Consider the following 12,075-nt stretch of genomic DNA (forward strand, 5'->3'; position numbering starts at 1 on the left):
TGGTCAGTCGGTACAGGTCCTGACGGACAATACTACCACGATGTGGTACATAAACAAACAGGGAGGAGTAGGGTCGTACCTTCTCTGCAGAGAAGCTCTTCGGCTATGGTCCTGGGCAAAGGACCATCAGATTTGCTTGGTGGCAAATCATCTGGCCGGGGTCTTGAATGTACGTGCGGACAGTCTCAGTCGCCAATTCTCGGCAGACCACGAGTGGCGTCTCCATCCAGATCAAGTCTGTTTAATCTTCCAGATGTGGGGGTTTCCTCGGATAGATATGTTTGCCACTCGGGAGAACGCGCATTGCCCGTTATTCTGCAGCCTCCAGTATCCGATGCAGGGAGCGTTGGGGGACGCGTTTCAGATAACCTGGTGCGACCAGTTGCTTTACGCGTTTCCCCCCATACCCTTGATTCCTCGAGTGTTGAGGAAAATTCGCCAAGACCGGGCCCAAGTCATCTTAATAGCTCCGGATTGGCCAAGGAGGGTATGGTACTCCGACCTTCTCCAACTCTCACTGTGCCCTCCGCTCCGTCTCCCTCTCAGGGCAGACCTCCTCTCGCAGTCGCAGGGGCAGGTTTTACACCCCAACCTCCAGAGTCTGCACCTACATGCTTGGAGATTGAACGGGGCAACCTGAGTTCCTTCTCTCTCCCACCTGATGTAGTGGATGTTATCTTAGCGGCCAGGCGACACTCCACTAAATCTATCTACGCTAATAGGTGGTCTAATTTTGTTATGTGGTGTGGAGAGAGACAGATTGATCCCTTACATGCTCATCTGTCACATGTTTTGTCTTTTGCACTGTCTCTAGCGCAGAAAGGTTGTGCAGTAGCTACCATTAAGGGTTATTTGTCGGCCTTGTCAGCCTTCATTTGTCTTCCAGACCAACCATCGTTATTTAAATCCCCTATTGTTCTCAGATTCTTGAAAGGTCTTCTGAATCAATATCCTCCAAAACCATTCGTTATGCCTCAATGGGATTTGTCCTTGGTCCTGACTTTCCTTATGGGGTCCCCTGTTGAGCCTATGCATTCTTGCCCCTTAAGGTATTTGGCTATTAAAACAGTATTCCTGGTAGCTATAACATCTGCAAGGAGAGTGAGTGAGTTGCAGGCCTTATCGGTTAAACCCCCTTATATAACGTTTTATGGGGATAAGGTGGTGTTGAGGACCAAGGCTGCTTTCCTTCCGAAGGTTGTTTCACCCTTCCATTTGGCTCAGACAATCACTTTGTCCACGTTTTATCCTCCGCCTCATCCTTCAAAGGAGGAAGAAAGACTACATCGCCTGGACCCAAAAAGGGCGTTGAGCTTCTATATCGACAGAATGAAGGATATCAGGCTGGAGGATCAGCTGTTTGTCGGATACGTGGGCAAGAGGAGAGGAAAGGCAGTCCACAAGAGAACACTCTCCAGGTGGGTTGTTCTTTGCATTAAAATCTGTTACTCTTTGGCAAAGAAGGATCCGCCTGAGGGCATTAGAGCTCACTCCACCAGAGCTAAGTCGGCCTCTTCGGCCTTGGCCAGGGGTGTTCCTGTGGTTGACATCTGCAAGGCCGCAACTTGGTCGTCCCTTCACACTTTTGTGAAACATTACTGTTTGGACTCTGAGGTCAGAAGGGACGGTCATTTTGCACGGTCAGTGCTGCAGGATTTCTTGGTTTGACCATTTAGGCACCCACCGCCGGGCGTGGTACTGCTTTGGGACTCTATTCATCAGGTGAGGAATCCACAGGTAGTTGTATCCATCAGAAGAACGAGTTACTTACCTTCGGTAGCGACTTTTCTGGTGGATACATTAGCTACCTGTGGATTCCTCACGGTCCCACCCGCCTCCCCGTTGCCTTTTTGGTCTCTCCAAGCAATCCTTGAGTGTGCTCCTTTTGGTCTTCAAAGTTGCAATACATTTTGCATGTATGATATTTGTATATATGTGTATATTTATATATAAATCTATATATATATTGGGTATATACATGATTCGTATGTATAAATATATTTATTGGTTTAGAAAAAGGTTATATTAAATCTACAGCTATTTTATTGCAATGTTGTGTGATTTATAATATTAAGAGATGTTGCTTTGCTCTTTCATTGCATTGGGTTATTATTATTATTCTCATGCACGTAAAAAATGTTGGTACTGTCATCGGCACGTCGGCGAGGACTTCTTATTGCCTGTATGACGTCAGACGGCGTCGCGTGGGCTAGAGTGACGTCCTCGTCGACGTGCAGAGACTAGTAAGAAGATTTCCGTCAAATGCTGGCGCCATGGGAGTATTCACCGTGAGGAATCCACAGGTAGCTAATGTATCCACCAGAAAAGTCGCTACCGAAGGTAAGTAACTCGTTCTTCATCTCAGCAAGGGTAAGATCCACATCTAAAGATTTTGCTTCTTCCGCCAAAAGTACTGGCATGTCTATAGCATTAAGGTATGGTATCTGGGACTGAGTGGTTAACTGTCTCTCCCTGTAGAGGGCTACATAAAAGTGCGCAAACTCCTTTGCCACTCCCTCATCCGAGTCACATGTCGACCCCTCGTCGCCTTCTATTCAGGCCGCCCAACGTACCTCCACTTCTCTGCAGCTTAACCATGCCAGCAGTTTCCCTGCCTTATCTCCCACTTCATAAAGCCGGTGTTGAATGGCAAGGAAGTAGGATTTGATTTGATCAGTGGCTAACGTCTTATATGCTGCCCTCAAGGTCTCCTTTTGTCTAATCGTGAAGGGGGTGGGGTCACTTATGTTCACTGCCTCTAAGGCTGCTAATCTATCTTCCATATCTTTTTGTGCCTCCAGCATTGAAATCTTTTTATAGGCTACAATGTTTTGCGTTCTACCTCTCATTACCACCTTATATGCTTCCCATAGTGTTTCCCTGCAGAACTGACAGTAGTTTGATTTTCTTTAAAGTACTGCTCTGTTTCAGTTCTAATGTCCCACAGGATTGTGGCATCCTGAAACTCCCAGGCATTCAATCTCTACCTGGAGCCCCTTTCCCTACGTCAGCCAATAGTCACCCCTAGGGATGAGTGGTCAGATAAGCCCTTCGGTAGGTATTCTGCTCTTTGTACTGTCCCTACTTATCCTGCCAACGTGAATATATAATCTAATCTGGAAAATACTTTATGGGCTCCTGAAAAATAGGAGTAGCCTCTTACAGTGGGATTATGGCACCTCCATAGATCTGTTAACCCTCAGCCGGCTCACCTGTCAGCGACACCGCTCCAGTACCGTGCCGGCCATTCAGGGGCAATCAAGATGGCGGCACGTCTCCTCGGTCTAAGGCCGACCTGCGTTTCCCTTCCTCTGCAGCCAGGCGGCCTACTCTCGGCCTGCTGCCACTTCCCATGATTCCGTCCCAGGTGCACCAACAGGGTTTTGCTCTCCTGGCGGCTGGCTCCTCCCGCACCTTCGCAGCTCTCCCCCGCCTCACCGCTGTTTTCCTCCGTGGACCGCACCTTCTTGAGCACCTCTGTCCACCTCTTCTGTACCTGCGCTGTCAGCCCTGCACCTTCTCCCCTGTTATTGCCACCGCCAGGGACATCAGTTGGGGTCTTGCACTGTGTTGAAGGCAAGGATTACTGAAGGATTTGTGTGGGCCCGCCCAGAGCTCATCCCGGACACGACTAGCACGCCATGTTGTTGGCCACACCCTGACTGTATGCTTTCTGTTTCCAGTACCAGTGATAGGCTACTAAGCCCCATTTATGGTGGTTTGTGCATGTAGTGGCACCTGGCACCAGAGCAGCCATTTATCTGTGAAAATAGGGTTATTTATAAAGTGCTGTTGGTCACTTCTCGCTTACTTCAGGTGGCTGGGAGGTACAGTTTTGCATCATTAGTCCACTTTCAATTAAAGCACCAAAAATAGGCTCTCAACTTGAAGTGAGCAGCCCTGTTTTGTAATTTAGTTAGTTTTGTCTGGTAATTATTTTTTGTTTATATATGCTGGTTTCCCTTCTCATAATTTACTTTTTGCATGTAACTACATATTTTGTGCTTGTCTTGTCTGTCATTTGCAACCTTCTATCACATTACTGATGATTTTGTAATCTGCGTGTCTTCTAAATTAAAATTAGCGTTCATAGTACATAATACAGCTGTCCTACCACAAGATCCTTATAACGAGTTGGACGAATTTAGATACAGGGATAACAGGGCCCCAAAAAAAGTTATATTTACCAGCACCTAAATCCAACCATTAGGAGATTTTAGTCTGGGAATGGGGAATAACCACGCAGACTCAAAATTAATTTTCTACATGTTTTACCAGGACATGCACTGGGGGTGCTTCGGGATGGGAGTATGATGTAGGAAGAAGATCTGGGGCAAGTGGAGCATCTGGTCTTACTGAGGTGAAATGTTGATTGCTGCTACCACTGGTGTTAAACATAGTGAGCTGGGGCCAGGCTGCATTTGTACTTGGAGTTGCTGTGATTTACTTGGGGTGGATGTGCACGTGGTAAAACCAGGTCCAGTGTTCTTATACATACCCTGCCCACTCTAAATTGGCTAGAACAGTATCCCCCACAAGTTAGTGGCCAACTCTTAAATTCATGAGGATGTTAGTCTTTTAGAACATGCTGTGGCATTTAGAGGGCACTAATGTTTCATGCTATGTGTAATGAATGATAAGTATATTACATTGGCTAACCTCATGGCGATTAAACACAGTGTTTAAAATAGGTCCCTGGGGCGTGCGGTAGCCACTGTTTTGTCAAGAGTTAACCAAGGTGTGTATGTCCGTCAGGGCCAGACTCCAGAACCTAAAGCAGCCCGGCAAAAATGCTCAAACCAGCACCTCTCCCTTCCTCATCTTATGCTGTCGCTTTTTCCAGCCATCTATTCTCTTTCTCTCCTTTCTCTTCCATTGCTTTCTCTCTGTGTTCCCCTTCCGCCCTCTATTTCACCGTCTGTTGAAGATTCCCTCTGCTTACTGCGGTTAGTCTTGGGAGCTGCAGAAAGTGGGAGAGGCATCAGGAGTAGCCCTGGGGTTTAAAAATCGGCCGCCAGTGGCTGCAGCACACCTGGGAAATGCCCGGGAGATTGAAACAAAAGGCCTGCCCGGCCGCGAGATCCGTTGACGGGACCTAGCGGAGGTGTGTGGGGTCTGCAAGGCCCCGTTCTTTCCGCCATCTCTCCAGGCCAATGAAAGAAGAGGCGAGGTCGCTAGCAGCTAATCAGCGCACGAGTGCTCGGGCCGCGTGCCACCTCGCAGCACGCACGCGAATTTTGAAAGGAAAACAAACTGCCGTCCGGTCGCGCAGTGCTGGCAGCGTCCACCTGCCCGCTGCTCCTTGTGCCACCGAGAGCCCCCGCGGGGCTGTCGGCGGCCTCCGGGGCCAAGGATGTCCGAACCTCTGACCACCGTCGCCACTATATCTCCGGAAACGGATCATGTACTCAAGACGACGCTTGCTGTGTCCTCCATTGCCGCTGTTTGCGAGGGGGCTAGGCTTAGCCTGCGTGATGTCATCCCGCAGCGTTACCACTTTTTGGCCATCGAGGCCATCTACACCTTTGAGCTTTGTCTCTTCCGTCATCAGCTTTTGCTGCTGTCCGAGTTCGGCAATGTGGAGCTGCCCGTCTTGCTCCCAATCGTCTACACGACCGTTGTGCTGCACAGCATGTCTTCGAGCTGTGGGCTATGCAACCCCTGCACTTCCCTACAGAAGCTGATGATTGGAAAATCGGATTTTGGCAGGACGATAGAGAAAATAATCTTTCAATTTGGTGGCGCCATCGGAGCCTGGGTGTGCGCCAGACAAGTCCTCCTCACTGAAATCACCAATCTGTACGTCCTAGCGGGGCCAGAGTGCACCAGCCACCTGCACATCAGCGTGCAGCAGGGCGCCCTGGCAGAGCTGGGCTGCTCCTTCGTCTTCCAGTCTGTCCAGCAGATGCTGCCCCTCTTCGCGGACAGCTACCATGCGCACATCCTCGGCCTTACTTATGCGGGCCTGGCAGCGGCAGGTTAGTTGGTTTTCAGAGTGACAATTTCTTAGTGGAGTGAGGCTAGGGGAAACGTGTGTGCGGAGTACATTTCTCCAATCCCAAGAGTCGGCAGGAGGCAGGTACAGCAGGTGTCACCCAGGAGGCGTAAATCTCACCTTAACAGTCTTCTCTTGGCCATCCTGAAGGGCCACACGTGTTTTAATTGAGAGACATGTAGACAAACCTGTGTCCTTTGAAACATTATGCTTGAGACAGTCCATCGGACATTAGTTATGTGGGTTGCTATACTTCCAACTTTGATGGTTTCAACGTAGTTAGGTTTTACCAGCGCATGTAGGATGCGAGACACTCAGCTCCTGCTCTTGAAGTAGTGTGAGCAAAAACACAGTCATTTGCATTGCTGAAAAGATAGGTGGGCAAGCCAGAGAATGCATGGGAAAAGCCACAGCCAAGCCATGGGTCTGGCTCGATTTTAAGAGTCAAAACATGAACCGACCCCGTGAAAATATATATGTAAGTTGTTTACTTCGTTTCATCGTTTTCCATCTATATTACTATCTGCCTTGCCTTTCTATTATTCCCTCGCTTTCTGTATTTTCTCTCTCCCTCTCTCCATATCTGTTTTCCCACTTACTTTGTCTTTTTATATCACTCTGTCCTCTCTTTCTTTCTGGTTCCATTTTCTCATCAGCCCCTCACTTTCCCCTCCTTTAGTTCTCTTTTTCAATCACTCACTTTATTTTGCTGTCTTTTCCAATTGTGCTGCTTTTCTCTTGTCCTCTCTGTGAGGCAAGCAATTTATTATATGGTGTGGCTGTGTGACTTCACCTTGTGATATACTCACCAGCCCACCTTGGATCCAGGGACGGTTCCTCCTTTAAGACAGAGGAGCACTGCCTCACTAAACAAAATGCTGCAGAGTCTGAAAATAAAATGGTAATAATAAAGTTCATTTATTACCATTTTATTTTTCATTACTGCTGCCTGTTAGGGCGTAGGGCGTGGTGGGCCATTGCTGCTGAGTGGCAGCAGCAGGGAGGAGTGGTGGGCACTTAAGTTTATAGTGCACATGTCACTTTTTAGCCTCCCCAAGCTACTGGTATACTTTGAGGGGCACATTTGGTGTTCCCCTTGCATAAACCAGTCTGCACCGGTTCGGGGACCTTCAGTCCCTGCTCTGGCACAAACTAGACAATAGAAAGGGGAGTAAACACTCCCCTGTCCATCACCACCCCAGGGGTGGTATCCAGCGCTCCTCTAGATGGCCACTTGGTTCTGCCATCTTGATTCCAAGGTGGTCAGATGTCTACAGGAGCATCTGAGTGGCCAGGCAGGTGACGTCACAGCCCTCTCCTGATAGGTTGTCACCTTGCTACGTAACCAATCCCCCTTCCAGGGCTATTCAGGGCCTCCCTCTTGGGTGTGTTCTCAGATTTGACGTGCAAGATTCCAGCAGGACTGCTCTACAAAATTTACTTTGACTTCTGGCCACTGGAACAGCAACTGGACCCTACAGGAACCTACAATTTACAGCTACAGCGACAACTTGTTGTTTCTCCGGCTCCTTCCAGCAACTGCAACATTTCTCCAGCTGTGCATCCTCTGCTGACGGCAAGTCTTCAGTCTGCACCAGGAAGCAAGAAGGAATCTCCCTTGGAGTGAAGTCACTCCCCTGCATCTGCAGGCACCAACTGCAATGACAACCATCTGCGTGGATCTCCTCTCTTCCTGAGCTGGTGGTTCCTGCATCACAGGTGGTGGTCTGGAGTGGTCCCCTGTGTCCTCTCTGCCAGCTTTCCAGATTTGGAGGCGGAAAGCCCTTGCCTCTCCACGCAGGATAGTATCACTGTGCACCGCGTCTCTTGCAGCGACCAAGCTACCCAGTACTCTTCCATGCAATGCACAGCCCTCTGCATGCTTCTCCTGTGACGTGGGACTCCTTTCTAGGTGTGTTGCATGGGCCTCACCGTAACTCATGTGCTTGCTGCCTGTGGGTCATCTGTGGGTTCGGCCTCCTCTTCTTTTGACTCCTGGTCGCTGAGGGTCACCCGGGACTCCCTTATGTGGGTTGAGTCCCACTGGACCGTGCTGGTCCCCCGCAGCTCCACTTTTCTTCATTCACGACTTTTGCCGTTGCCAAGGCTTGTAGGTGGTTTTCCCACACCACAGACCGACTGAAATTCTTCATCCAGCTTGGGACGTCCACTGCATCACTCAGGAACTCTTCAGCTGCTCCAGGTCTGCATTGCTGACCATGTTCGTATCACCGTCAACCAGATCCTGCATTCACAGACGGGCGGGTAGTGGCTCCTGCCGCCACCGGACACTACAATGTGAACTTGACTTGTCCCCCTTCTTTTCCAGGACTTCCTCTTCCAGGATCCTTCTTTGGTTTCTTGCAGTCTTGTCTCAGTTTTGCAATATCTTCTGGTGGGTTTGGGGAGAGTCAGTTACTTACCTCTTTTCTCCTGGTCTCTGGGGGGCATTCTGGTACTTACCTTGTGGGTTTCCTGGTTCCTCCAGCTCCTCTCTACCGATTCCACATCTTTGTGTGGGGGCAGACTTTCACATTCCACTTTCTTAGTATATGGTTTGCCCCCTTCTCCCTCCCCCCCAGGCCTTCTGTATTGTCTACTGCTTTCACTGCTTTCTATTGCATTTTATGCTAATTTCTACCTGACTGCTACTTTACATATGTGTCTTTATTACCTCCAGTTGGGGTATTGCCTATATAGTATTTTAGTATTTGTGTCACAAAAATAAAGGTAATCAACCGCAGACTCTCCTTCCACCAACCAACCATGGAGCTCAGTTCTACAGTTCTTGCCCTCGCGCATGTCCCGAGAATTTGACCCAGCTGCAGCAGAGGTTGCTCCTTTACCTACCTCACAGCAAAGACCTGGAAGGACCCCCACACATCACACACCCTCCTCAGCTTTAGGAAAAAGCTCAAGACATGGCTCTTTTAGGAGTAGTAAATGGCAAACAGCAACACTTCAGAGTGCCTGGATACCCCTGGGGTGATAAGACACGCTTTACAAATCCACTGATTGATTAAGGCTTCTCATCTCAACATACCTTTGGCTCGATGTTCCTTGTGGATCTCAAGCTGAGCCAGAGCTGACCACCTGGATCAAGGCTAGCTCGTGCTTTCAGTTGCTCACCCACCACTAGTTTAAACCGCTGTTTTATTTTGAAATAGGGAGCTAACTACATGGTAAAAGGAGGGTCAAGGTGTATCTGTGCGTGGAACACGGTGTGTTTCATTTTCAGCTGCCCATATTTGTAGTATCACATTTTTAGTGTTTTATGGGTTCTTGTTAACGTTCTTTCAGGATGGTGACATAATTATCTTTTTCAAAGTCAAAATGAAACTGAAGTGGCCCACTCAGTTAAGCTTTCGATCGAATCTCTGAGCGAATACATTAGCTAAGCCTAAAAATGTGTTCGAACATAGTTGGGCCTTGCCCTTTCTGCAGGTTAACCCCCAAACCTTTTGCCTTTTTCCTCCTATTTTAGCTGAATTAGTTTTTGTTGGCCTTAGGACTCTGCACAATTTACTACTGATAACCAGAGCTAAAGTGCTTGTGCTCTCTGCTGTAAACATGGTAGTGTTCGTTATCCCCAGTTGGCATATTTATTTTATCCCAAGTAAAGTGCACTACATGTGCCCCTGGCCTGTACATTAAATGCTACTTGTGGGCCTCCAACACTGATTGTGCCACAGACTTATGTAGCCCTTTAATCATGTATCAGGCCTGCCATTGCCGAGTCTGAGTCCAGTTTTGAACTACCAACCACACCTGGCAAATTAACCCTTGTATGACATGTACAGAGGACTTATACATTTAATGCTGCTAGTGGGCCTGCAGCACTCATTGTGCCACCCACTTAAGTAGCTCTTTAAAATATTTCTCTGCCATTTCGACCTGGCAAAATCTACATTTTGCATGGTCTAAACCTTCCTTTCTAATATATATGTCTCCCCTAGGGTATGCCCTGGACATCCAAAATGAAAGGGTGCAACATGTCCAAAAAGCAGGACATGCACTTTTATTTTTACCTGTCCTGGTAGTGAAAAACACATTTGTTTTTCACTACGACAAGGCCTATCTCTCCCACAGGATAACACTGGTGTTGCCTTATTACAATTTATAAGTATAATTTCCAAATGGGAAGAGATAATTCTTTCGAGTTTGGTGTCTCTGGAATCACAATTTAAAATCCAAATTTACAGTGAAGTTGGATTTTAAATTGCAAATCTGAAAATGCCACTTCTAGAAGGTTGCCATTTTCTTACGTTAGCCATTTGGTGCCTGCTGCCTATCTCTCATCTCATGTCTAGGATGGGTAACAGCTGGGCTTTGTTTATCCCCCCTAAACAGTCACAAACAGTACAAGCTTAGGTATGAATTGTTGAGCCATCCTGGCAGGATGGACCCAGCCTCACGTACACCTGAATAGGCTGTCCTGTCCACGCACAAAGGGCTCTGTATCCCCCTGTGCAGTTTAAAGGCCTGTCTTTGACGTCTTCACCCAACTTCAAATCCACCCCTGGGTACAAGTTCTGGACCCTAGACACTACCACTTGATACACTTCTGGACCTGTGAATGTTCTGCCAGGACTGGTGTGCTGCTAAAAAGACTGCTACTCTGATTGATTCCTTCCTGCTCTGCTGGCCTGCTGCCCTCTGCCTGGGTGAGAAGGACTGGACCAGCATCACATGACCCCAGAACCTAGAGTGACTCCACGGGCTAGTTGGCTTGCCTCCTAATCTGAAGTCTCAGGGACATAAAAAGGACCTTCAACCACCCTGCTTATGCACCTGAACTCTACTAACTGTGGTTATATCCTGCCAAGTGGGCTATCCAAGTCCTGACCCTTAGAAGTGGGCCCAAGGTGCTTGCCTGCAGAACAAACAGATCCCCAAGCAGAACTGACACATCTCCTGGGCTGAACGGCGCATCCTCAGGCAGAACCGATGCATCGCCACTCCTCCATGGATTGAACCTGTTGCAAAAGACTTGCATCGCTGACGCATCTTTTGTTTCATGCATCGCTTTCAGAACCTGTTACCTGACGTTTTCCCTGCGCAAGCTCTTCGTACCTCTCAATGTTCGTAGCCTCAATGGCGATGCCGAAACTCTACCTCGCAGCTTCACTGCTTATTGGAATCGACACATCACCTCGACTGCACACCACATTCTCAACACTGATCTTTGCATCACAAACCCTGATCCTCGTCGTCGACGCAACAGGACCTCTTACCACAGCCTCGCTGCATCTTGGTACTGACACATCGCCTCGACTGCGCAATGCATCCTCAATATGGATCCATCCAACGCTCCTCAACCAGGATTTAAGGTACTTTGGTTCAGCTGTCCTAACATGCTGCCTCTACAAGGCTCACACAAAAGTAACTTACTGATATTTGAAAGGGAGGTTTTTACTTGTGAAAAAGGGCTATTTTTAAAGGTCATATGGCAGGTTTGCGCTACAACAGTCAGTAAGCATGAAGCCATATTTGCATTTCCCCTCTAGTGGATGGCACACTAGGCTCTGCAGTCCTCAAGTGGCATTTAACTTCCAGGCCAGGGTGCACTTTTTATATCATATACTATGGGCTTACAGGAAGTTAAATGTTCCAGTGAGGAATAAGCTACTTTAACCATGGTTAACAGAGGAGCACAGGCACTTTACTACTGGTTAGCATGGGTAACATGTATAAAGTTTCAAAGCCTGCAAAAATATAGGGTCCAGTAAAAGATGAAAAATGTTGGGTGACCACACAGAAAAGGTGGATTTCTAACAATGGTAATTGATACCCGACTGTGTCCTGGGCCCATATACAAAAGCCCTTCACTGGACTACCACACTTTAAAAGGGTACAATATTTGATGTTTGTTAGAAATTGGGTTGTTGGCTGACTGGGGTGAAAGCCTTGTTCAAGCAGCAACCACTGTCCTAGTCAGGATAAGGCACAAGCGAACCCTAAAATAACCTCTGCTCACTCTCTGGGTATCTTGGCACAAGCAGTCACGCTTAGAGGCAATATGTAAAATATTTGTGCAACTGTTTGCAATAAGGCAAACAATAACTGGAAATGTGGATAGG

At 48.0% G+C, this 12,075-nt stretch overlaps 1 protein-coding gene across 3 annotated transcripts in view; it reads left to right on the plus strand.

Annotated features, from left to right (window-relative positions):
• The window catches only part of AQP11 (aquaporin 11), a 162,635-nt gene that overhangs the window by 89,468 nt on the left and 61,092 nt on the right, over positions 1 to 12,075 (plus strand). The window contains exon 1 of one of the 3 annotated variants that reach the window (XM_069203916.1): positions 5,209 to 5,978. The exons of the other annotated variants lie outside the window; for them this stretch is intronic. Coding sequence (XP_069060017.1) covers positions 5,354 to 5,978 — 625 coding nt within the window. The 5' untranslated portion in view covers positions 5,209 to 5,353. Of the gene's footprint in view, positions 1 to 5,208; positions 5,979 to 12,075 lie in introns of those variants that run through there. 3 annotated transcript variants of the gene reach the window in all.

This window comes from Pleurodeles waltl, chromosome 8 (assembly GCF_031143425.1).
Source record: "Pleurodeles waltl isolate 20211129_DDA chromosome 8, aPleWal1.hap1.20221129, whole genome shotgun sequence".
Classification (NCBI taxonomy): Eukaryota; Metazoa; Chordata; class Amphibia; order Caudata; family Salamandridae; genus Pleurodeles; species Pleurodeles waltl.